This window comes from Oncorhynchus mykiss, chromosome 18 (assembly GCF_057628025.1).
Source record: "Oncorhynchus mykiss isolate SJ-2025 chromosome 18, ASM5762802v1, whole genome shotgun sequence".
Lineage (NCBI taxonomy): Eukaryota > Metazoa > Chordata > Actinopteri > Salmoniformes > Salmonidae > Oncorhynchus > Oncorhynchus mykiss.
In genome coordinates this window covers 43,190,043-43,216,273 of record NC_143039.1, presented here as the reverse complement: position 1 = coordinate 43,216,273, position 26,231 = coordinate 43,190,043, and the positions used below count along the sequence as shown (strand labels likewise).

Genomic DNA, 26,231 nt, shown 5'->3' with positions numbered 1-26,231 from the left:
ACAGGGATGACAATAATTTTGACCCCTATCTTTAAAAATATATATATTACTTGTTAAACAAAATGTATTTCTCTGAACAATAAAATAACAATTTTCCAATGTTTTTTAGCATACAATAGCTCAGTATTTTTAAATTTTATTTTATAGTCTTTTTTTGCTCATCTTTATCAAGTGTGCCAATAATTTTGGACCTAACGGTACGTATCAAAATAATTTGCTGAAAACAAAAATAAATTACATAAAAATAAATCTCTTGTGCCATAAATTGTGCTACTATATTGTACACAAATGAATTGAATAAATTAAAATTAGTCTCTAATTACTCTTATTTTCTCTAACTCACAAACTAATTCTAAAATCTTTAAAGAGAGCAAGGTATTTTGTTTCATTTCAAAAAAGCATAACATTTTATAAAAGCAGAATATTTCAGTCACCTTACATTATTCAGCCTTGCAGGGAGCTTGGTGGTTTTCCTGGCCCTCTGCTAGTGGTGGTGCATCCTGGGACAGTTGATATTGATTGTGCCATTTGCTGAGGAGACAGACTGAGACACATTAGTACCCAGCTCACCCCTGCTGAAAAACACATTAACTGGGAGCCCTGTCTCGTAACCATGGCAAAGCATGCAGGGAGCAGGTAGGGGTATTAGGGGGCAGCGGGTTCAACACACAGTCTCTCTGGGATTGTCTCTCAAGCTCTCTCCCTGTTTTTCTCCAAATCCCACACAGAGGCACGTACAGGGTCATGCACATGCGCACACACACACATACAATTTGTATATATTTTTCTTATTCAGGCTGCTTCCATCACTCATGTTACCACATACCTCTTATCTCCCTTAATCTCCATACATCAATGTTTTTCCTGTCTATGGAGACATGAGAACAAAATATAGAGGTAGCGAAAATAAAGGGGTAGCAAATCAAGTTGTGCGAAAATAACAAAAGTAGTGCTTGATATACTGTATATTTTCACTATGCCATATTATTTTATACAGAAGCTGTAAAAGTTCTCAGCTATACTGTAGTGATCCTCCCTAATGAGCCACCTTGCAATTCCCACCAAGTGGGTTAACCCTATTGGCGTGATGCGTGGGGGGCTTGCTTTTCACGCCAGTGACACCTGTTCGCGACCCACCCACTTAGGGCATTTAAAAGGGTTGAGGGTTCAAATGCTGCTCCTGAGTAGTCCATGGTGGTGGATAGGCATTCACTGAAGGCTGCAGGGGTTACCGTTCAATGGCAGAACCCAGATATGTTAAAGGTACAGAAGGTGGACTTTGTGGCCTTTATAGCTATGGTGATTAATGGCACTGCCAAGGTGGAGAGGAAGTCCTGGAAAATAGACATTGTTGTGGATGCGACGGAATGTTTCCTGGGACTGAAAGACTTCTTGGCAGAGGAGTTGCATGGAGTATTGTCACAAGCCTCTCAGGTGAGAATTAAACATGAATACATTATTTAACCTTTATTTAACTAGGATAGTCAGAAGAAGGGAGATATGGGGATTTGAAGGATAGAAGAAGTGGGTGTTTGGGGGTTTTGGTTTTGTCAATGTGGTTTTTATTGTTTTATTTTGGGTGGATTTGTTTTCCCTATCATGTTTTATTTTTACCTTGTTTTTTTCAACGTCGTCCAGTTGGTGGCGGTAATTCATCTTTTGGTGTTGTAGCATGTCCAGATCATCCAGAAGAAGCCCAAGCGTTTTCCCAGGCTTTCAAAGGAAATCAATCAGAGATATGATGCTATTATGCTTCTTTTTTTTTATTTTATAATAATTGCTCAAGGAAATAACTCTCCGCAATGGTCATCAGTGTCTTGTGAAAGAACAGGGGTCATAGACAACATCTTATTTATTTCAGGGAGCGGAAATTAAAAACGTTGTTCCACTTCCCCTTTAGTCGATAGAAAATCAGCTTTCACCCGCCACAACGTCTGGTTGAAATTCAAATCGCTAGCTAGCTAAACAATTACAACAAAGGCCGATTAAACATCTGGCGACTTTCATGACAAACGATATCTGATAGAAGTGTAGACAGCACCAGCTACGCAAGGATTGTACCAATGTGAGGCGTGTGCTATTTTCATTAAACTAGTTTAGCCTGCTTGAGATCCGGGGCTGTCGTAAGTGATCGAGCTAATGCTAGCTTTGTAAAGATAATTAGCTAGCTACGTAGTATGCTACGTAGTTTGCTAGCTTACTTTAAAGTTAATTTACTTCGGTAGCTAGTTCACCCCGGTCGTAGAAGATGAATGTGATGTTACTTCGAACATCTGGTAAAGTTGGCTAACTAGCTACTAGTAACCAAAACAGTCACTGAATCAGGATACTAGCTAGCTAGATTTCAGTGTCGCGTCAATGCATCAACTTTAGTTTACTTATGGAGGAGACTGTCATATCATATTTTGTTTATTGTGCACCTTTCCATATACATAATTGCAACGTGACCTATCACAAAATGAAGAAACTGCAATTAGTAAACAATCTGTTTACAATGTGCATATTACAAGACACGTTAGGCTGGACACATTCCATTTTTAACAATACTTTTTCTGATAAAACTAGTTCATTGCATCCGCCATGGAGCCCAGTTTCATAATATTACAAATATGTCCCAGCTGTCTGCCGTAGTTTTGAAGTAATCACGAAAAAAACAGGCCTTATTTTGGGGCATTTTTCCCGCTCCTAATAGTTCTATTGAGCACCGTGGCACCAACTCGCCTTCCGACCGTTCTACTCACATTGTTCTAAGTCACGCCTCCTGCTTCGCTGTTGTTGGCAATGCCCACGTTGGTAGTTAAAATGTACACCACAACACATTACTCATGGAACTACTTCCGTGTTATGCAGACATACTCACACTTGGCACCATCGAGGTGCGGATGTTTACTTTCTACACAAGTTATTTTTCAGTTTCGTCCTAAGAACAGATTGTAGTGGTAAAATAAAAAGGGATACATAAATGGAATTATAAGCGTCACTCCATTCAGAAGAGACCCTGCGAATGTTCAATTCCATTCATATGCTAGTGTTCCAGCTTAGCTAACGTTCTTTTGCCATGTTTCATCCTTGGGGGAATTTTGACTCATTCTATTGTCCAGCCTAGACATGCTAGCTACACTTTCTCGTACCCATGTATGCCAGTTTTATGAAGGGGTGCGTGCACAAAGAACATTTTGTTTTGTATTGTAACCTTCTCAATATGACCTTTACAGTGGGAAGCCCTAAGTAGTTCACAAGACCTCCTAGGAAGTGAGCTGGAAGGAAAGAAAGGAGCCAGGTTGCAAGAAAACAGATGAAAGAAGGGGCAACAATGTCGAAAGAAGGGGCAACAATGTCGGAAGAAGGGGCAACAATGTCGGATGAAGGGGCAACAATGTCGGATGAAGGGGCAACAATGTCGGATGAAGGGGCAACGGCTTCGAAAGAAGGGGCAATGGATGCCACTGGTAGTGAAGAGGAGTCCGATGCCTTGTCTAATGGCAGCCCCATACCACCTAAGAGGGGAAGGGGTAGGCCCAAAGGATCAGGCTCCAAGAAACCTAAGATACTGAGGGTACTAGACAAGCAGCCACGGGGCAGGCCACGTAAAGTGGTTGACCCTAATGCTGTTTCAGCAGAGCGTGGCCGGCCCAAAAAAGTTCAGCAAAAAAAAAAATTGGGTAGGCCGAGGAAGTACCTGTCACCCGAGGAGGAAGAGGAGAGAAAGATACTGAAAAGCCAACCTAGAGTGTGGAAGCCGCTCGGAAGGCCGCGCATCCACCCCCGCAGGGATCCCCCCGCCACACCCACCTCTGCCGAGCCACGGAGAAGAGGCCGTCCACTCAAGGCATCAACAGATAGAGGTGCCAACTTACAGACGAACCCACCTCCAACTTCTAAAGTTTCAAAGCCCCCCGCTAAAGATGATTCCCCGCGAAAGAGTGGCCGCCCCTTAGGCTCCTTCAAAGCCAAGAGAGCAGCAGAGACGGATAGGTCCAACAGTTCACCCTCAGCCAAACAGGGTTGCACTGTTTCTCCAATAGTAAGGCTTTACCGCCGCTCCAACGGTAAAGCAAATGTGTTCGATGAAGCTGCCTTCCAAGCCCAGAGGCAAAAAGGCAAGAGAAAGTCTGTGAACGCTGATTATACAGCGTATGATTCAGAGGAGGAAAATGAAGATACACAGAGAAATGAGGATGAAGTCTTTTCTCTAGTAGAAGATGACAAAGAAGAGGAAATTAAACCACGCGATGGTCATGGCAAGGCTAGTAAACCTGGTAAGGTAGTGGCAGCTATTAAGAAAAAAGAAGTGGTTGTTCCTAAGAGGGGGGGCAGAAAGCCTGGCTCAATCAAAAAGGTTGTAAAGTAAAAGGAACCTGGGCGGAGCAGACTGAACGAGTATCAGTAGCATCTTGTAAGATGTTTTTTTAACATTTTATTATCTCTTACCCAGCTCTTTCTTGCTTTCTCAACTAACCTATGTGTCTGTTTGCTCTTGCTGTTATTTTTTATGGTTTGATGCCTTCGTGGAAACCTTGTGGAAAAGAAAAGTACTTTTTGTACTTCCTTGGTCATCTATAGCTTGAATGATGTGAAGACAATTTCATTGACAGTTGTTAATCTTGTATTATTCTGTTCAGACTTATCCCATTTAGATTTTTTCACTGGTACTGTCATTGATACAGTTTCTAATACCATACACATCCTATAGTTGATGATATTCTCATTGAGGTTTGTTAATCTTGTATTGGTCTGTGCAGATTTGTCCAAATAAGCTCAAATGGTTTAAATCAATTGAATTAGTTAAGTATTTTGTTTTTTGTTTTTTATCTCTCCGTAAGCTCTGTAGTTTTCGAATTGCTAATGTCTTCTAATTTTATTTGCCTGAATTGCCAAAGCTTTGAATGTAACAACTTCCCCGTCCCAGCTATCTTTGTTTCGATATAGATGTTGTTAGTATCACTATCATGGCACCCTTTTACCTATAAAGTGCACTACTTTTGACCAAAGCCCCATGGACCCTGGTCAAAAGTAATGCACTATAAGGGGAATATGGTGCCATTTGGGACTGTACCATAATCATAGTTGTTTTCTTTCACTTGGTTCATTGCATACTTCACCTTGTGGAGTCAAGACGGTACCTGTAAACTTCCAATCCATCATCCTTAAGATTTCTCTTAGAAGATGTATGGTTATTCACTATTGTGATGGTTTTGTTTGCCAGTATCATCCTTGTAATTCACTCAACATCACTCCTCACAGTTCTTTTTAAGACTTTTTATGTCAGCTCTTTTTACTTGTTTTTTATCACTTGGCTTTCATCTGAAGTGGATGGCTTGGTTTCACAGACTCTGGGTGATGTTGTGTGTAAATGTTCAGATTGTATGTTAAACATGTCTTCATCTAGTCTGGTATTTGTTTATTTAATTAAGTATGTGCTGGACCATGATATCAACAGTTCATATTGCATTACAACTTCGTAAATTCTGTAATATAAAAATAGTAATTGAGGTACACAACAGAATCTATCATTTGTATGAATTCATGTTCCTGTGACCAAAGCTTGTTAGTTTCATGTTTTCAACTTGGTCTCTCAACTTGGTCTGTTGCTTGGATTAATACAATGTTCTTCAAGATGCAGTTAGAACTATAGAGATACATACCGTAAGTTTTACCTATGTATTTATCTCTGTGATCAGAAACAGGTCTGTGAAACCTCCCCAACGTTCATTTGAGGGTAATGTGAATTTCTGTTTTTTTAGAGAGAGCAAATATTTAGAAAGTTTCATGTAATAAAGTGAAATGTCAAACTTTGTTTTTGATGTTTTTTTAATCTCAATAAAACCTCAAATATGACTTGCTTTGTCTTTATTTTGTATTATTGTAAAGCTTAAAAGCAGAATGTGGTGAATAAATGGAAGATTTGATAGAAACATTTATTCCTGGCTGGTCAGGATCAAAAAGTCAGTGGTGGAATGTTCACACCGTTTATTGGACCGAGCTCAATCCATAAGTAATACTGACGTCTGCAGAGTCTGACTCTCAGCCGAGTTCCCCGACTCTACCCAGCGTTTATTGACAAGATTATTCCCGTCATTCTTAGTTTAGCTAAATGGTATAGTCGTTGTGCATTCTCAATGGACATTTGGGTCTTTTCGTAAATTCGCTCTGGCTATCTACAGTACTCTGATTTCAGAGCACTCTCCTCTGAGTGTAATGAATTTATGAGCGCTCAACCCCCATTGAATATGGCTGGTGTCAGTAAACTTCAGCAAAAGAGCGTAATTTACAGTCACAGTTACAGTCACCAACGCTCTGGAAAACTGCCTAACCAGCTCTGCTAGGGTGAGTAAAATGGTCAGTGGTCTCATTTGTGTCTGGAAGTAGCTAGCAAGCTAGCCAACGTTAGCTTGGGTGCTTGACTGCCAGAAGATCAGAAAGCCAAAGGCTGGAGTGTCCAGTGTGCGCTCCGAGAATGAAAGCTCTGAATTTACAAACAGACAATCTGACTACACTCTGAATTTACAAGCGCACTCTGGCACTCCAGATTGAATTTAAGAACACACCCAAAGTTGTAAAATGTTTAGCTAGTCATTTGTTATGCTAACTAGCTAGCAAGAGGTTGCATAGCAACAGCATCAACTTCCGGTAGACAAGTGAAGAGACAGTACGCTCAACTGAAAGCATACTGTTCGTGTACAGTATACTAAAATTAACTATGTAGTATATACTCATTAAGTGTGCAGTATACGTATGTTAGTATGGGTATTCGCACGCAGCTCTGGTTGCCTCTGCCAGGAGGCTGAAACTTGGCTGCAAGTGGCTCTTCCAGCAAGACACTAACCCCAAGAACACATAATCTACAAATAAATGATTAATTGACCACAAAACCAATACTTTGCAATGGCCATCTCAGTCTCTTGACTTGAACCCCATTGAAAACCTGTGGTTTGAATTGAAGAGGGCAGTCCATATTCACAGACAAAGGATATCAAGGATCTGGAAAGATTCTGAATGGAGGAATGGTCTAAGATCCCTCCCGATGTGTTCTCCAATCTCATAAAACATTTTAGAAAAAGGCTCAGTGTCATTATCCTCGCAAGGTGAGGTATTGAAAACAGGGATGACAATAATTTTGACCCCTATCTTTAAAAATATATATATTACTTGTTAAACAAAATGTATTTCTCTGAACAATAAAATAACAATTTTCCAATGTTTTTTAGCATACAATAGCTCAGTATTTTAAAATTTTATTTTATAGTCTTTTTTTGCTCATCTTTATCAAGTGTGCCAATAATTTTGGACCTAACGGTACGTATCAAAATAATTTGCTGAAAACAAAAATAAATTACATAAAAATAAATCTCTTGTGCCATAAATTGTGCTACTATATTGTACACAAATGAATTGAATAAATTAAAATTAGTCTCTAATTACTCTTATTTTCTCTAACTCACAAACTAATTCTAAAATCTTTAAAGAGAGCAAGGTATTTTGTTTCATTTCAAAAAAGCATAACATTTTATAAAAGCAGAATATTTCAGTCACCTTACATTATTCAGCCTTGCAGGGAGCTTGGTGGTTTTCCTGGCCCTCTGCTAGTGGTGGTGCATCCTGGGACAGTTGATATTGATTGTGCCATTTGCTGAGGAGACAGACTGAGACACATTAGTACCCAGCTCACCCCTGCTGAAAAACACATTAACTGGGAGCCCTGTCTCGTAACCATGGCAAAGCATGCAGGGAGCAGGTAGGGGTATTAGGGGGCAGCGGGTTCAACACACAGTCTCTCTGGGATTGTCTCTCAAGCTCTCTCCCTGTTTTTCTCCAAATCCCACACAGAGGCACGTACAGGGTCATGCACATGCGCACACACACACATACAATTTGTATATATTTTTCTTATTCAGGCTGCTTCCATCACTCATGTTACCACATACCTCTTATCTCCCTTAATCTCCATACATCAATCTTTTTCCTGTCTATGGAGACATGAGAACAAAATATAGAGGTAGCGAAAATAAAGGGGTAGCAAATCAAGTTGTGCGAAAATAACAAAAGTAGTGCTTGATATACTGTATATTTTCACTATGCCATATTATTTTATACAGAAGCTGTAAAAGTTCTCAGCTATACTGTAGTGATCCTCCCTAATGAGCCACCTTGCAATTCCCACCAAGTGGGTTAACCCTATTGGCGTGATGCGTGGGGGGCTTGCTTTTCACGCCAGTGACACCTGTTCGCGACCCACCCACTTAGGGCATTTAAAAGGGTTGAGGGTTCAAATGCTGCTCCTGAGTAGTCCATGGTGGTGGATAGGCATTCACTGAAGGCTGCAGGGGTTACCGTTCAATGGCAGAACCCAGATATGTTAAAGGTACAGAAGGTGGACTTTGTGGCCTTTATAGCTATGGTGATTAATGGCACTGCCAAGGTGGAGAGGAAGTCCTGGAAAATAGACATTGTTGTGGATGCGACGGAATGTTTCCTGGGACTGAAAGACTTCTTGGCAGAGGAGTTGCATGGAGTATTGTCACAAGCCTCTCAGGTGAGAATTAAACATGAATACATTATTTAACCTTTATTTAACTAGGATAGTCAGAAGAAGGGAGATATGGGGATTTGAAGGATAGAAGAAGTGGGTGTTTGGGGGTTTTGGTTTTGTCAATGTGGTTTTTATTGTTTTATTTTGGGTGGATTTGTTTTCCCTATCATGTTTTATTTTTACCTTGTTTTTTTCAACGTCGTCCAGTTGGTGGCGGTAATTCATCTTTTGGTGTTGTAGCATGTCCAGATCATCCAGAAGAAGCCCAAGCGTTTTCCCAGGCTTTCAAAGGAAATCAATCAGAGATATGATGCTATTATGCTTCTTTTTTTTATTTTATAATAATTGCTCAAGGAAATAACTCTCCACAAGGGTCATCAGTGTCTTGTGAAAGAACAGGGGTCATAGACAACATCTTATTTATTTCAGGGAGCGGAAATTAAAAACGTTGTTCCACTTCCCCTTTAGTCGATAGAAAATCAGCTTTCACCCGCCACAACGTCTGGTTGAAATTCAAATCGCTAGCTAGCTAAACAATTACAACAAAGGCCGATTAAACATCTGGCGACTTTCATGACAAACGATATCTGATAGAAGTGTAGACAGCACCAGCTACGCAAGGATTGTACCAATGTGAGGCGTGTGCTATTTTCATTAAACTAGTTTAGCCTGCTTGAGATCCGGGGCTGTCGTAAGTGATCGAGCTAATGCTAGCTTTGTAAAGATAATTAGCTAGCTACGTAGTATGCTACGTAGTTTGCTAGCTTACTTTAAAGTTAATTTACTTCGGTAGCTAGTTCACCCCGGTCGTAGAAGATGAATGTGATGTTACTTCGAACATCTGGTAAAGTTGGCTAACTAGCTACTAGTAACCAAAACAGTCACTGAATCAGGATACTAGCTAGCTAGATTTCAGTGTCGCGTCAATGCATCAACTTTAGTTTACTTATGGAGGAGACTGTCATATCATATTTTGTTTATTGTGCACCTTTCCATATACATAATTGCAACGTGACCTATCACAAAATGAAGAAACTGCAATTAGTAAACAATCTGTTTACAATGTGCATATTACAAGACACGTTAGGCTGGACACATTCCATTTTTAACAATACTTTTTCTGATAAAACTAGTTCATTGCATCCGCCATGGAGCCCAGTTTCATAATATTACAAATATGTCCCAGCTGTCTGCCGTAGTTTTGAAGTAATCACGAAAAAAACAGGCCTTATTTTGGGGCATTTTTCCCGCTCCTAATAGTTCTATTGAGCACCGTGGCACCAACTCGCCTTCCGACCGTTCTACTCACATTGTTCTAAGTCACGCCTCCTGCTTCGCTGTTGTTGGCAATGCCCACGTTGGTAGTTAAAATGTACACCACAACACATTACTCATGGAACTACTTCCGTGTTATGCAGACATACTCACACTTGGCACCATCGAGGTGCGGATGTTTACTTTCTACACAAGTTATTTTTCAGTTTCGTCCTAAGAACAGATTGTAGTGGTAAAATAAAAAGGGATACATAAATGGAATTATAAGCGTCACTCCATTCAGAAGAGACCCTGCGAATGTTCAATTCCATTCATATGCTAGTGTTCCAGCTTAGCTAACGTTCTTTTGCCATGTTTCATCCTTGGGGGAATTTTGACTCATTCTATTGTCCAGCCTAGACATGCTAGCTACACTTTCTCGTACCCATGTATGCCAGTTTTATGAAGGGGTGCGTGCACAAAGAACATTTTGTTTTGTATTTTAACCTTCTCAATATGACCTTTACAGTGGGAAGCCCTAAGTAGTTCACAAGACCTCCTAGGAAGTGAGCTGGAAGGAAAGAAAGGAGCCAGGTTGCAAGAAAACAGATGAAAGAAGGGGCAACAATGTCGGATGAAGGGGCAACAATGTCGGATGAAGGGGCAACAATGTCGGATGAAGGGGCAACAATGTCGGATGAAGGGGCAACAATGTCGGATGAAGGGGCAACGGCTTCGAAAGAAGGGGCAATGGATGCCACTGGTAGTGAAGAGGAGTCCGATGCCTTGTCTAATGGCAGCCCCATACCACCTAAGAGGGGAAGGGGTAGGCCCAAAGGATCAGGCTCCAAGAAACCTAAGATACTGAGGGTACTAGACAAGCAGCCACGGGGCAGGCCACGTAAAGTGGTTGACCCTAATGCTGTTTCAGCAGAGCGTGGCCGGCCCAAAAAAGTTCAGCAAAAAAAAAAATTGGGTAGGCCGAGGAAGTACCTGTCACCCGAGGAGGAAGAGGAGAGAAAGATACTGAAAAGCCAACCTAGAGTGTGGAAGCCGCTCGGAAGGCCGCGCATCCATCCCCGCGGGGATCCCCCCGCCACACCCACCTCTGCCGAGCCACGGAGAAGAGGCCGTCCACTCAAGGCATCAACAGATAGAGGTGCCAACTTACAGACGAACCCACCTCCAACTTCTAAAGTTTCAAAGCCCCCCGCTAAAGATGATTCCCCGCGAAAGAGTGGCCGCCCCTTAGGCTCCTTCAAAGCCAAGAGAGCAGCAGAGACGGATAGGTCCAACAGTTCACCCTCAGCCAAACAGGGTTGCACTGTTTCTCCAATAGTAAGGCTTTACCGCCGCTCCAACGGTAAAGCAAATGTGTTCGATGAAGCTGCCTTCCAAGCCCAGAGGCAAAAAGGCAAGAGAAAGTCTGTGAACGCTGATTATACAGCGTATGATTCAGAGGAGGAAAATGAAGATACACAGAGAAATGAGGATGAAGTCTTTTCTCTAGTAGAAGATGACAAAGAAGAGGAAATTAAACCACGCGATGGTCATGGCAAGGCTAGTAAACCTGGTAAGGTAGTGGCAGCTATTAAGAAAAAAGAAGTGGTTGTTCCTAAGAGGGGGGGCAGAAAGCCTGGCTCAATCAAAAAGGTTGTAAAGTAAAAGGAACCTGGGCGGAGCAGACTGAACGAGTATCAGTAGCATCTTGTAAGATGTTTTTTTAACATTTTATTATCTCTTACCCAGCTCTTTCTTGCTTTCTCAACTAACCTATGTGTCTGTTTGCTCTTGCTGTTATTTTTTATGGTTTGATGCCTTCGTGGAAACCTTGTGGAAAAGAAAAGTACTTTTTGTACTTCCTTGGTCATCTATAGCTTGAATGATGTGAAGACAATTTCATTGACAGTTGTTAATCTTGTATTATTCTGTTCAGACTTATCCCATTTAGATTTTTTCACTGGTACTGTCATTGATACAGTTTCTAATACCATACACATCCTATAGTTGATGATATTCTCATTGAGGTTTGTTAATCTTGTATTGGTCTGTGCAGATTTGTCCAAATAAGCTCAAATGGTTTAAATCAATTGAATTAGTTAAGTATTTTGTTTTTTGTTTTTTATCTCTCCGTAAGCTCTGTAGTTTTCGAATTGCTAATGTCTTCTAATTTTATTTGCCTGAATTGCCAAAGCTTTGAATGTAACAACTTCCCCGTCCCAGCTATCTTTGTTTCGATATAGATGTTGTTAGTATCACTATCATGGCACCCTTTTACCTATAAAGTGCACTACTTTTGACCAAAGCCCCATGGACCCTGGTCAAAAGTAATGCACTATAAGGGGAATATGGTGCCATTTGGGACTGTACCATAATCATAGTTGTTTTCTTTCACTTGGTTCATTGCATACTTCACCTTGTGGAGTCAAGACGGTACCTGTAAACTTCCAATCCATCATCCTTAAGATTTCTCTTAGAAGATGTATGGTTATTCACTATTGTGATGGTTTTGTTTGCCAGTATCATCCTTGTAATTCACTCAACATCACTCCTCACAGTTCTTTTTAAGACTTTTTATGTCAGCTCTTTTTACTTGTTTTTTATCACTTGGCTTTCATCTGAAGTGGATGGCTTGGTTTCACAGACTCTGGGTGATGTTGTGTGTAAATGTTCAGATTGTATGTTAAACATGTCTTCATCTAGTCTGGTATTTGTTTATTTAATTAAGTATGTGCTGGACCATGATATCAACAGTTCATATTGCATTACAACTTCGTAAATTCTGTAATATAAAAATAGTAATTGAGGTACACAACAGAATCTATCATTTGTATGAATTCATGTTCCTGTGACCAAAGCTTGTTAGTTTCATGTTTTCAACTTGGTCTCTCAACTTGGTCTGTTGCTTGGATTAATACAATGTTCTTCAAGATGCAGTTAGAACTATAGAGATACATACCGTAAGTTTTACCTATGTATTTATCTCTGTGATCAGAAACAGGTCTGTGAAACCTCCCCAACGTTCATTTGAGGGTAATGTGAATTTCTGTTTTTTTAGAGAGAGCAAATATTTAGAAAGTTTCATGTAATAAAGTGAAATGTCAAACTTTGTTTTTGATGTTTTTTTAATCTCAATAAAACCTCAAATATGACTTGCTTTGTCTTTATTTTGTATTATTGTAAAGCTTAAAAGCAGAATGTGGTGAATAAATGGAAGATTTGATAGAAACATTTATTCCTGGCTGGTCAGGATCAAAAAGTCAGTGGTGGAATGTTCACACCGTTTATTGGACCGAGCTCAATCCATAAGTAATACTGACGTCTGCAGAGTCTGACTCTCAGCCGAGTTCCCCGACTCTACCCAGCGTTTATTGACAAGATTATTCCCGTCATTCTTAGTTTAGCTAAATGGTATAGTCGTTGTGCATTCTCAATGGACATTTGGGTCTTTTCGTAAATTCGCTCTGGCTATCTACAGTACTCTGATTTCAGAGCACTCTCCTCTGAGTGTAATGAATTTATGAGCGCTCAACCCCCATTGAATATGGCTGGTGTCAGTAAACTTCAGCAAAAGAGCGTAATTTACAGTCACAGTTACAGTCACCAACGCTCTGGAAAACTGCCTAACCAGCTCTGCTAGGGTGAGTAAAATGGTCAGTGGTCTCATTTGTGTCTGGAAGTAGCTAGCAAGCTAGCCAACGTTAGCTTGGGTGCTTGACTGCCAGAAGATCAGAAAGCCAAAGGCTGGAGTGTCCAGTGTGCGCTCCGAGAATGAAAGCTCTGAATTTACAAACAGACAATCTGACTACACTCTGAATTTACAAGCGCACTCTGGCACTCCAGATTGAATTTAAGAACACACCCAAAGTTGTAAAATGTTTAGCTAGTCATTTGTTATGCTAACTAGCTAGCAAGAGGTTGCATAGCAACAGCATCAACTTCCGGTAGACAAGTGAAGAGACAGTACGCTCAACTGAAAGCATACTGTTCGTGTACAGTATACTAAAATTAACTATGTAGTATATACTCATTAAGTGTGCAGTATACGTATGTTAGTATGGGTATTCGCACGCAGCTCTGGTTGCCTCTGCCAGGAGGCTGAAACTTGGCTGCAAGTGGCTCTTCCAGCAAGACACTAACCCCAAGAACACATAATCTACAAATAAATGATTAATTGACCACAAAACCAATACTTTGCAATGGCCATCTCAGTCTCTTGACTTGAACCCCATTGAAAACCTGTGGTTTGAATTGAAGAGGGCAGTCCATATTCACAGACAAAGGATATCAAGGATCTGGAAAGATTCTGAATGGAGGAATGGTCTAAGATCCCTCCCGATGTGTTCTCCAATCTCATAAAACATTTTAGAAAAAGGCTCAGTGTCATTATCCTCGCAAGGTGAGGTATTGAAAACAGGGATGACAATTTTGACCCCTATCTTTAAAAATATATATATTACTTGTTAAACAAAATGTATTTCTCTGAACAATAAAATAACAATTTTCCAATGTTTTTTAGCATACAATAGCTCAGTATTTTTAAATTTTATTTTATAGTCTTTTTTTGCTCATCTTTATCAAGTGTGCCAATAATTTTGGACCTAACGGTACGTATCAAAATAATTTGCTGAAAACAAAAATAAATTACATAAAAATAAATCTCTTGTGCCATAAATTGTGCTACTATATTGTACACAAATGAATTGAATAAATTAAAATTAGTCTCTAATTACTCTTATTTTCTCTAACTCACAAACTAATTCTAAAATCTTTAAAGAGAGCAAGGTATTTTGTTTCATTTCAAAAAAGCATAACATTTTATAAAAGCAGAATATTTCAGTCACCTTACATTATTCAGCCTTGCAGGGAGCTTGGTGGTTTTCCTGGCCCTCTGCTAGTGGTGGTGCATCCTGGGACAGTTGATATTGATTGTGCCATTTGCTGAGGAGACAGACTGAGACACATTAGTACCCAGCTCACCCCTGCTGAAAAACACATTAACTGGGAGCCCTGTCTCGTAACCATGGCAAAGCATGCAGGGAGCAGGTAGGGGTATTAGGGGGCAGCGGGTTCAACACACAGTCTCTCTGGGATTGTCTCTCAAGCTCTCTCCCTGTTTTTCTCCAAATCCCACACAGAGGCACGTACAGGGTCATGCACATGCGCACACACACACATACAATTTGTATATATTTTTCTTATTCAGGCTGCTTCCATCACTCATGTTACCACATACCTCTTATCTCCCTTAATCTCCATACATCAATCTTTTTCCTGTCTATGGAGACATGAGAACAAAATATAGAGGTAGCGAAAATAAAGGGGTAGCAAATCAAGTTGTGCGAAAATAACAAAAGTAGTGCTTGATATACTGTATATTTTCACTATGCCATATTATTTTATACAGAAGCTGTAAAAGTTCTCAGCTATACTGTAGTGATCCTCCCTAATGAGCCACCTTGCAATTCCCACCAAGTGGGTTAACCCTATTGGCGTGATGCGTGGGGGGCTTGCTTTTCACGCCAGTGACACCTGTTCGCGACCCACCCACTTAGGGCATTTAAAAGGGTTGAGGGTTCAAATGCTGCTCCTGAGTAGTCCATGGTGGTGGATAGGCATTCACTGAAGGCTGCAGGGGTTACCGTTCAATGGCAGAACCCAGATATGTTAAAGGTACAGAAGGTGGACTTTGTGGCCTTTATAGCTATGGTGATTAATGGCACTGCCAAGGTGGAGAGGAAGTCCTGGAAAATAGACATTGTTGTGGATGCGACGGAATGTTTCCTGGGACTGAAAGACTTCTTGGCAGAGGAGTTGCATGGAGTATTGTCACAAGCCTCTCAGGTGAGAATTAAACATGAATACATTATTTAACCTTTATTTAACTAGGATAGTCAGAAGAAGGGAGATATGGGGATTTGAAGGATAGAAGAAGTGGGTGTTTGGGGGTTTTGGTTTTGTCAATGTGGTTTTTATTGTTTTATTTTGGGTGGATTTGTTTTCCCTATCATGTTTTATTTTTACCTTGTTTTTTTCAACGTCGTCCAGTTGGTGGCGGTAATTCATCTTTTGGTGTTGTAGCATGTCCAGATCATCCAGAAGAAGCCCAAGCGTTTTCCCAGGCTTTCAAAGGAAATCAATCAGAGATATGATGCTATTATGCTTCTTTTTTTTATTTTATAATAATTGCTCAAGGAAATAACTCTCCACAAGGGTCATCAGTGTCTTGTGAAAGAACAGGGGTCATAGACAACATCTTATTTATTTCAGGGAGCGGAAATTAAAAACGTTGTTCCACTTCCCCTTTAGTCGATAGAAAATCAGCTTTCACCCGCCACAACGTCTGGTTGAAATTCAAATCGCTAGCTAGCTAAACAATTACAACAAAGGCCGATTAAACATCTGGCGACTTTCATGACAAACGATATCTGATAGAAGTGTAGACAGCACCAGCTACGCAAGGATTGTACCAATGTGAGGCGTGTGCTATTTTCATTAAACTAGTTTAGCCTGCTTGAGATCCGGGGCTGTCGTAAGTGATCGAGCTAATGCTAGCTTTGTAAAGATAATTAGCTAGCTACGTAGTATGCTACGTAGTTTGCTAGCTTACTTTAAAGTTAATTTACTTCGGTAGCTAGTTCACCCCGGTCGTAGAAGATGAATGTGATGTTACTTCGAACATCTGGTAAAGTTGGCTAACTAGCTACTAGTAACCAAAACAGTCACTGAATCAGGATACTAGCTAGCTAGATTTCAGTGTCGCGTCAATGCATCAACTTTAGTTTACTTATGGAGGAGACTGTCATATCATATTTTGTTTATTGTGCACCTTTCCATATACATAATTGCAACGTGACCTATCACAAAATGAAGAAACTGCAATTAGTAAACAATCTGTTTACAATGTGCATATTACAAGACACGTTAGGCTGGACACATTCCATTTTTAACAATACTTTTTCTGATAAAACTAGTTCATTGCATCCGCCATGGAGCCCAGTTTCATAATATTACAAATATGTCCCAGCTGTCTGCCGTAGTTTTGAAGTAATCACGAAAAAAACAGGCCTTATTTTGGGGCATTTTTCCCGCTCCTAATAGTTCTATTGAGCACCGTGGCACCAACTCGCCTTCCGACCGTTCTACTCACATTGTTCTAAGTCACGCCTCCTGCTTCGCTGTTGTTGGCAATGCCCACGTTGGTAGTTAAAATGTACACCACAACACATTACTCATGGAACTACTTCCGTGTTATGCAGACATACTCACACTTGGCACCATCGAGGTGCGGATGTTTACTTTCTACACAAGTTATTTTTCAGTTTCGTCCTAAGAACAGATTGTAGTGGTAAAATAAAAAGGGATACATAAATGGAATTATAAGCGTCACTCCATTCAGAAGAGACCCTGCGAATGTTCAATTCCATTCATATGCTAGTGTTCCAGCTTAGCTAACGTTCTTTTGCCATGTTTCATCCTTGGGGGAATTTTGACTCATTCTATTGTCCAGCCTAGACATGCTAGCTACACTTTCTCGTACCCATGTATGCCAGTTTTATGAAGGGGTGCGTGCACAAAGAACATTTTGTTTTGTATTTTAACCTTCTCAATATGACCTTTACAGTGGGAAGCCCTAAGTAGTTCACAAGACCTCCTAGGAAGTGAGCTGGAAGGAAAGAAAGGAGCCAGGTTGCAAGAAAACAGATGAAAGAAGGGGCAACAATGTCGGATGAAGGGGCAACAATGTCGGATGAAGGGGCAACAATGTCGGATGAAGGGGCAACAATGTCGGATGAAGGGGCAACAATGTCGGATGAAGGGGCAACGGCTTCGAAAGAAGGGGCAATGGATGCCACTGGTAGTGAAGAGGAGTCCGATGCCTTGTCTAATGGCAGCCCCATACCACCTAAGAGGGGAAGGGGTAGGCCCAAAGGATCAGGCTCCAAGAAACCTAAGATACTGAGGGTACTAGACAAGCAGCCACGGGGCAGGCCACGTAAAGTGGTTGACCCTAATGCTGTTTCAGCAGAGCGTGGCCGGCCCAAAAAAGTTCAGCAAAAAAAAAAATTGGGTAGGCCGAGGAAGTACCTGTCACCCGAGGAGGAAGAGGAGAGAAAGATACTGAAAAGCCAACCTAGAGTGTGGAAGCCGCTCGGAAGGCCGCGCATCCATCCCCGCGGGGATCCCCCCGCCACACCCACCTCTGCCGAGCCACGGAGAAGAGGCCGTCCACTCAAGGCATCAACAGATAGAGGTGCCAACTTACAGACGAACCCACCTCCAACTTCTAAAGTTTCAAAGCCCCCCGCTAAAGATGATTCCCCGCGAAAGAGTGGCCGCCCCTTAGGCTCCTTCAAAGCCAAGAGAGCAGCAGAGACGGATAGGTCCAACAGTTCACCCTCAGCCAAACAGGGTTGCACTGTTTCTCCAATAGTAAGGCTTTACCGCCGCTCCAACGGTAAAGCAAATGTGTTCGATGAAGCTGCCTTCCAAGCCCAGAGGCAAAAAGGCAAGAGAAAGTCTGTGAACGCTGATTATACAGCGTATGATTCAGAGGAGGAAAATGAAGATACACAGAGAAATGAGGATGAAGTCTTTTCTCTAGTAGAAGATGACAAAGAAGAGGAAATTAAACCACGCGATGGTCATGGCAAGGCTAGTAAACCTGGTAAGGTAGTGGCAGCTATTAAGAAAAAAGAAGTGGTTGTTCCTAAGAGGGGGGGCAGAAAGCCTGGCTCAATCAAAAAGGTTGTAAAGTAAAAGGAACCTGGGCGGAGCAGACTGAACGAGTATCAGTAGCATCTTGTAAGATGTTTTTTTAACATTTTATTATCTCTTACCCAGCTCTTTCTTGCTTTCTCAACTAACCTATGTGTCTGTTTGCTCTTGCTGTTATTTTTTATGGTTTGATGCCTTCGTGGAAACCTTGTGGAAAAGAAAAGTACTTTTTGTACTTCCTTGGTCATCTATAGCTTGAATGATGTGAAGACAATTTCATTGACAGTTGTTAATCTTGTATTATTCTGTTCAGACTTATCCCATTTAGATTTTTTCACTGGTACTGTCATTGATACAGTTTCTAATACCATACACATCCTATAGTTGATGATATTCTCATTGAGGTTTGTTAATCTTGTATTGGTCTGTGCAGATTTGTCCAAATAAGCTCAAATGGTTTAAATCAATTGAATTAGTTAAGTATTTTGTTTTTTGTTTTTTATCTCTCCGTAAGCTCTGTAGTTTTCGAATTGCTAATGTCTTCTAATTTTATTTGCCTGAATTGCCAAAGCTTTGAATGTAACAACTTCCCCGTCCCAGCTATCTTTGTTTCGATATAGATGTTGTTAGTATCACTATCATGGCACCCTTTTACCTATAAAGTGCACTACTTTTGACCAAAGCCCCATGGACCCTGGTCAAAAGTAATGCACTATAAGGGGAATATGGTGCCATTTGGGACTGTACCATAATCATAGTTGTTTTCTTTCACTTGGTTCATTGCATACTTCACCTTGTGGAGTCAAGACGGTACCTGTAAACTTCCAATCCATCATCCTTAAGATTTCTCTTAGAAGATGTATGGTTATTCACTATTGTGATGGTTTTGTTTGCCAGTATCATCCTTGTAATTCACTCAACATCACTCCTCACAGTTCTTTTTAAGACTTTTTATGTCAGCTCTTTTTACTTGTTTTTTATCACTTGGCTTTCATCTGAAGTGGATGGCTTGGTTTCACAGACTCTGGGTGATGTTGTGTGTAAATGTTCAGATTGTATGTTAAACATGTCTTCATCTAGTCTGGTATTTGTTTATTTAATTAAGTATGTGCTGGACCATGATATCAACAGTTCATATTGCATTACAACTTCGTAAATTCTGTAATATAAAAATAGTAATTGAGGTACACAACAGAATCTATCATTTGTATGAATTCATGTTCCTGTGACCAAAGCTTGTTAGTTTCATGTTTTCAACTTGGTCTCTCAACTTGGTCTGTTGCTTGGATTAATACAATGTTCTTCAAGATGCAGTTAGAACTATAGAGATACATACCGTAAGTTTTACCTATGTATTTATCTCTGTGATCAGAAACAGGTCTGTGAAACCTCCCCAACGTTCATTTGAGGGTAATGTGAATTTCTGTTTTTTTAGAGAGAGCAAATATTTAGAAAGTTTCATGTAATAAAGTGAAATGTCAAACTTTGTTTTTGATGTTTTTTTAATCTCAATAAAACCTCAAATATGACTTGCTTTGTCTTTATTTTGTATTATTGTAAAGCTTAAAAGCAGAATGTGGTGAATAAATGGAAGATTTGATAGAAACATTTATTCCTGGCTGGTCAGGATCAAAAAGTCAGTGGTGGAATGTTCACACCGTTTATTGGACCGAGCTCAATCCATAAGTAATACTGACGTCTGCAGAGTCTGACTCTCAGCCGAGTTCCCCGACTCTACCCAGCGTTTATTGACAAGATTATTCCCGTCATTCTTAGTTTAGCTAAATGGTATAGTCGTTGTGCATTCTCAATGGACATTTGGGTCTTTTCGTAAATTCGCTCTGGCTATCTACAGTACTCTGATTTCAGAGCACTCTCCTCTGAGTGTAATGAATTTATGAGCGCTCAACCCCCATTGAATATGGCTGGTGTCAGTAAACTTCAGCAAAAGAGCGTAATTTACAGTCACAGTTACAGTCACCAACGCTCTGGAAAACTGCCTAACCAGCTCTGCTAGGGTGAGTAAAATGGTCAGTGGTCTCATTTGTGTCTGGAAGTAGCTAGCAAGCTAGCCAACGTTAGCTTGGGTGCTTGACTGCCAGAAGATCAGAAAGCCAAAGGCTGGAGTGTCCAGTGTGCGCTCCGAGAATGAAAGCTCTGAATTTACAAACAGACAATCTGACTACACTCTGAATTTACAAGCGCACTCTGGCACTCCAGATTGAATTTAAGAACACACCCAAAGTTGTAAAATGTTTAGCTAGTCATTTGTTATGCTAACTAGCTAGCAAGAGGTTGCATAGCAACAGCATCAACTTCCGGTAGACAAGTGAAGAGACAGTACGCTCAACTGAAAGCATACTGTTCGTGTACAGTATACTAAAATTAACTATGTAGTATATACTCATTAAGTGTGCAGTATACGTATGTTAGTATGGGTATTCGCACGCAGCTCTGGTTGCCTCTGCCAGGAGGCTGAAACTTGGCTGCAAGTGGCTCTTCCAGCAAGACACTAACCCCAAGAACACATAATCTACAAATAAATGATTAATTGACCACAAAACCAATACTTTGCAATGGCCATCTCAGTCTCTTGACTTGAACCCCATTGAAAACCTGTGGTTTGAATTGAAGAGGGCAGTCCATATTCACAGACAAAGGATATCAAGGATCTGGAAAGATTCTGAATGGAGGAATGGTCTAAGATCCCTCCCGATGTGTTCTCCAATCTCATAAAACATTTTAGAAAAAGGCTCAGTGTCATTATCCTCGCAAGGTGAGGTATTGAAAACAGGGATGACAATTTTGACCCCTATCTTTAAAAATATATATATTACTTGTTAAACAAAATGTATTTCTCTGAACAATAAAATAACAATTTTCCAATGTTTTTTAGCATACAATAGCTCAGTATTTTTAAATTTTATTTTATAGTCTTTTTTTGCTCATCTTTATCAAGTGTGCCAATAATTTTGGACCTAACGGTACGTATCAAAATAATTTGCTGAAAACAAAAATAAATTACATAAAAATAAATCTCTTGTGCCATAAATTGTGCTACTATATTGTACACAAATGAATTGAATAAATTAAAATTAGTCTCTAATTACTCTTATTTTCTCTAACTCACAAACTAATTCTAAAATCTTTAAAGAGAGCAAGGTATTTTGTTTCATTTCAAAAAAGCATAACATTTTATAAAAGCAGAATATTTCAGTCACCTTACATTATTCAGCCTTGCAGGGAGCTTGGTGGTTTTCCTGGCCCTCTGCTAGTGGTGGTGCATCCTGGGACAGTTGATATTGATTGTGCCATTTGCTGAGGAGACAGACTGAGACACATTAGTACCCAGCTCACCCCTGCTGAAAAACACATTAACTGGGAGCCCTGTCTCGTAACCATGGCAAAGCATGCAGGGAGCAGGTAGGGGTATTAGGGGGCAGCGGGTTCAACACACAGTCTCTCTGGGATTGTCTCTCAAGCTCTCTCCCTGTTTTTCTCCAAATCCCACACAGAGGCACGTACAGGGTCATGCACATGCGCACACACACACATACAATTTGTATATATTTTTCTTATTCAGGCTGCTTCCATCACTCATGTTACCACATACCTCTTATCTCCCTTAATCTCCATACATCAATCTTTTTCCTGTCTATGGAGACATGAGAACAAAATATAGAGGTAGCGAAAATAAAGGGGTAGCAAAGTTGTGCGAAAATAACAAAAGTAGTGCTTGATATACTGTATATTTTCACTATGCCATATTATTTTATACAGAAGCTGTAAAAGTTCTCAGCTATACTGTAGTGATCCTCCCTAATGAGCCACCTTGCAATTCCCACCAAGTGGTTTAACCCTATTGGCGTGATGCGTGGGGGGCTTGCTTTTCACGCCAGTGACACCTGTTCGCGACCCACCCACTTAGGGCATTTAAAAGGGTTGAGGGTTCAAATGCTGCTCCTGAGTAGTCCATGGTGGTGGATAGGCATTCACTGAAGGCTGCAGGGGTTACCGTTCAATGGCAGAACCCAGATATGTTAAAGGTACAGAAGGTGGACTTTGTGGCCTTTATAGCTATGGTGATTAATGGCACTGCCAAGGTGGAGAGGAAGTCCTGGAAAATAGACATTGTTGTGGATGCGACGGAATGTTTCCTGGGACTGAAAGACTTCTTGGCAGAGGAGTTGCATGGAGTATTGTCACAAGCCTCTCAGGTGAGAATTAAACATGAATACATTATTTAACCTTTATTTAACTAGGATAGTCAGAAGAAGGGAGATATGGGGATTTGAAGGATAGAAGAAGTGGGTGTTTGGGGGTTTTGGTTTTGTCAATGTGGTTTTTATTGTTTTATTTTGGGTGGATTTGTTTTCCCTATCATGTTTTATTTTTACCTTGTTTTTTTCAACGTCGTCCAGTTGGTGGCGGTAATTCATCTTTTGGTGTTGTAGCATGTCCAGATCATCCAGAAGAAGCCCAAGCGTTTTCCCAGGCTTTCAAAGGAAATCAATCAGAGATATGATGCTATTATGCTTCTTTTTTTTATTTTATAATAATTGCTCAAGGAAATAACTCTCCACAAGGGTCATCAGTGTCTTGTGAAAGAACAGGGGTCATAGACAACATCTTATTTATTTCAGGGAGCGGAAATTAAAAACGTTGTTCCACTTCCCCTTTAGTCGATAGAAAATCAGCTTTCACCCGCCACAACGTCTGGTTGAAATTCAAATCGCTAGCTAGCTAAACAATTACAACAAAGGCCGATTAAACATCTGGCGACTTTCATGACAAACGATATCTGATAGAAGTGTAGACAGCACCAGCTACGCAAGGATTGTACCAATGTGAGGCGTGTGCTATTTTCATTAAACTAGTTTAGCCTGCTTGAGATCCGGGGCTGTCGTAAGTGATCGAGCTAATGCTAGCTTTGTAAAGATAATTAGCTAGCTACGTAGTATGCTACGTAGTTTGCTAGCTTACTTTAAAGTTAATTTACTTCGGTAGCTAGTTCACCCCGGTCGTAGAAGATGAATGTGATGTTACTTCGAACATCTGGTAAAGTTGGCTAACTAGCTACTAGTAACCAAAACAGTCACTGAATCAGGATACTAGCTAGCTAGATTTCAGTGTCGCGTCAATGCATCAACTTTAGTTTACTTATGGAGGAGACTGTCATATCATATTTTGTTTATTGTGCACCTTTCCATATACATAATTGCAACGTGACCTATCACAGAATGAAGAAACTGCAATTAGTAAACAATCTGTTTACAATGTGGATATTACAAGACACGTTAGGCTGGACACATTCCATTTTTAACAATACTTTTTCTGATAAAACTAGTTCATTGCATCCGCCATGGAGCCCAGTTTCATAATATTACAAATATGTCCCAGCTGTCTGCCGTAGTTTTGAAGTAATCACGAAAAAAACAGGCCTTATTTTGGGGCATTTTTCCCGCTCCTAATAGTTCTATTGAGCACCGTGGCACCAACTCGCCTTCCGACCGTTCTACTCACATTGTTCTAAGTCACGCCTCCTGCTTCGCTGTTGTTGGCAATGCCCACGTTGGTAGTTAAAATGTACACCACAACACATTACTCATGGAACTACTTCCGTGTTATGCAGACATACTCACACTTGGCACCATCGAGGTGCGGATGTTTACTTTCTACACAAGTTATTTTTCAGTTTCGTCCTAAGAACAGATTGTAGTGGTAAAATAAAAAGGGATACATAAATGGAATTATAAGCGTCACTCCATTCAGAAGAGACCCTGCGAATGTTCAATTCCATTCATATGCTAGTGTTCCAGCTTAGCTAACGTTCTTTTGCCATGTTTCATCCTTGGGGGAATTTTGACTCATTCTATTGTCCAGCCTAGACATGCTAGCTACACTTTCTCGTACCCATGTATGCCAGTTTTATGAAGGGGTGCGTGCACAAAGAACATTTTGTTTTGTATTGTAACCTTCTCAATATGACCTTTACAGTGGGAAGCCCTAAGTAGGTCACAAGACCTCCTAGGAAGTGAGCTGGAAGGAAAGAAAGGAGCCAGGTTGCAAGAAAACAGATGAAAGAAGGGGCAACAATGTCGGAAGAAGGGGCAACAATGTCGGATGAAGGGGCAACAATGTCGGATGAAGGGGCAACAATGTCGGATGAAGGGGCAACGGCTTCGAAAGAAGGGGCAATGGATGCCACTGGTAGTGAAGAGGAGTCCGATGCCTTGTCTAATGGCAGCCCCATACCACCTAAGAGGGGAAGGGGTAGGCCCAAAGGATCAGGCTCCAAGAAACCTAAGATACTGAGGGTACTAGACAAGCAGCCACGGGGCAGGCCACGTAAAGTGGTTGACCCTAATGCTGTTTCAGCAGAGCGTGGCCGGCCCAAAAAAGTTCAGCAAAAAAAAAAATTGGGTAGGCCGAGGAAGTACCTGTCACCCGAGGAGGAAGAGGAGAGAAAGATACTGAAAAGCCAACCTAGAGTGTGGAAGCCGCTCGGAAGGCCGCGCATCCATCCCCGCGGGGATCCCCCCGCCACACCCACCTCTGCCGAGCCACGGAGAAGAGGCCGTCCACTCAAGGCATCAACAGATAGAGGTGCCAACTTACAGACGAACCCACCTCCAACTTCTAAAGTTTCAAAGCCCCCCGCTAAAGATGATTCCCCGCGAAAGAGTGGCCGCCCCTTAGGCTCCTTCAAAGCCAAGAGAGCAGCAGAGACGGATAGGTCCAACAGTTCACCCTCAGCCAAACAGGGTTGCACTGTTTCTCCAATAGTAAGGCTTTACCGCCGCTCCAACGGTAAAGCAAATGTGTTCGATGAAGCTGCCTTCCAAGCCCAGAGGCAAAAAGGCAAGAGAAAGTCTGTGAACGCTGATTATACAGCGTATGATTCAGAGGAGGAAAATGAAGATACACAGAGAAATGAGGATGAAGTCTTTTCTCTAGTAGAAGATGACAAAGAAGAGGAAATTAAACCACGCGATGGTCATGGCAAGGCTAGTAAACCTGGTAAGGTAGTGGCAGCTATTAAGAAAAAAGAAGTGGTTGTTCCTAAGAGGGGGGGCAGAAAGCCTGGCTCAATCAAAAAGGTTGTAAAGTAAAAGGAACCTGGGCGGAGCAGACTGAACGAGTATCAGTAGCATCTTGTAAGATGTTTTTTTAACATTTTATTATCTCTTACCCAGCTCTTTCTTGCTTTCTCAACTAACCTATGTGTCTGTTTGCTCTTGCTGTTATTTTTTATGGTTTGATGCCTTCGTGGAAACCTTGTGGAAAAGAAAAGTACTTTTTGTACTTCCTTGGTCATCTATAGCTTGAATGATGTGAAGACAATTTCATTGACAGTTGTTAATCTTGTATTATTCTGTTCAGACTTATCCCATTTAGATTTTTTCACTGGTACTGTCATTGATACAGTTTCTAATACCATACACATCCTATAGTTGATGATATTCTCATTGAGGTTTGTTAATCTTGTATTGGTCTGTGCAGATTTGTCCAAATAAGCTCAAATGGTTTAAATCAATTGAATTAGTTAAGTATTTTGTTTTTTGTTTTTTATCTCTCCGTAAGCTCTGTAGTTTTCGAATTGCTAATGTCTTCTAATTTTATTTGCCTGAATTGCCAAAGCTTTGAATGTAACAACTTCCCCGTCCCAGCTATCTTTGTTTCGATATAGATGTTGTTAGTATCACTATCATGGCACCCTTTTACCTAT

General features: G+C 40.7%; 2 protein-coding genes across 7 annotated transcripts; both read left to right on the top strand.

Moving 5' to 3' along the window:
• The first annotated feature begins 1,924 nt into the window (after nt 1–1,924).
• LOC149975517 (uncharacterized) lies at nt 1,925–25,669 on the top strand. Its single transcript, XM_090206653.1, has 6 exons — nt 1,925–2,065; nt 3,216–4,349; nt 10,356–11,446; nt 15,383–15,628; nt 22,474–22,719; nt 24,541–25,669. Exons 2-6 carry the CDS (start codon nt 3,296–3,298, stop codon nt 25,612–25,614), a joined length of 3,711 nt encoding a protein of 1,236 aa, XP_090062779.1. The 5' UTR covers nt 1,925–2,065; nt 3,216–3,295; the 3' UTR covers nt 25,615–25,669.
• Nucleotides 13,047–20,031, top strand: LOC118941139 (uncharacterized). Of its 6 annotated transcripts, none has more exons than XM_090208479.1 (2): nt 13,047–13,425; nt 17,409–20,031. In XM_090208479.1, the coding sequence occupies exon 2, from the start codon at nt 17,489–17,491 to the stop codon at nt 18,542–18,544; it is 1,056 nt and encodes a 351-aa protein (XP_090064605.1). In that variant the 5' UTR covers nt 13,047–13,425; nt 17,409–17,488; the 3' UTR covers nt 18,545–20,031. The 6 variants fall into 6 exon arrangements, with proteins under 6 accessions (XP_090064605.1, XP_090064601.1, XP_090064600.1 ...); XM_090208475.1 differs by lacking the exon at nt 13,047–13,425 and adding an exon at nt 15,501–15,628; XM_090208474.1 differs by lacking the exon at nt 13,047–13,425 and adding an exon at nt 15,873–16,258.
• Nucleotides 25,670–26,231: the final 562 nt, after the last annotated feature.

Excerpts from the sequence above, each read along its gene's own strand:
- LOC149975517 (XM_090206653.1), top strand. The coding sequence starts at position 3,296 with ATGAAAGAAGGGGCAACAATGTCGAAAGAAGGGGCAACAATGTCGGAA. Across the intron at positions 15,629-22,473 it reads TATTGTCACAAGCCTCTCAG|TCCATGGTGGTGGATAGGCA; the intron begins GTGAGAATTAAA and ends GCTCCTGAGTAG. Across the intron at positions 22,720-24,540 it reads TATTGTCACAAGCCTCTCAG|GCTGGAAGGAAAGAAAGGAG; the intron begins GTGAGAATTAAA and ends CCTAGGAAGTGA.
- LOC118941139 (XM_090208479.1), top strand. The coding sequence starts at position 17,489 with ATGAAAGAAGGGGCAACAATGTCGGATGAAGGGGCAACAATGTCGGAT.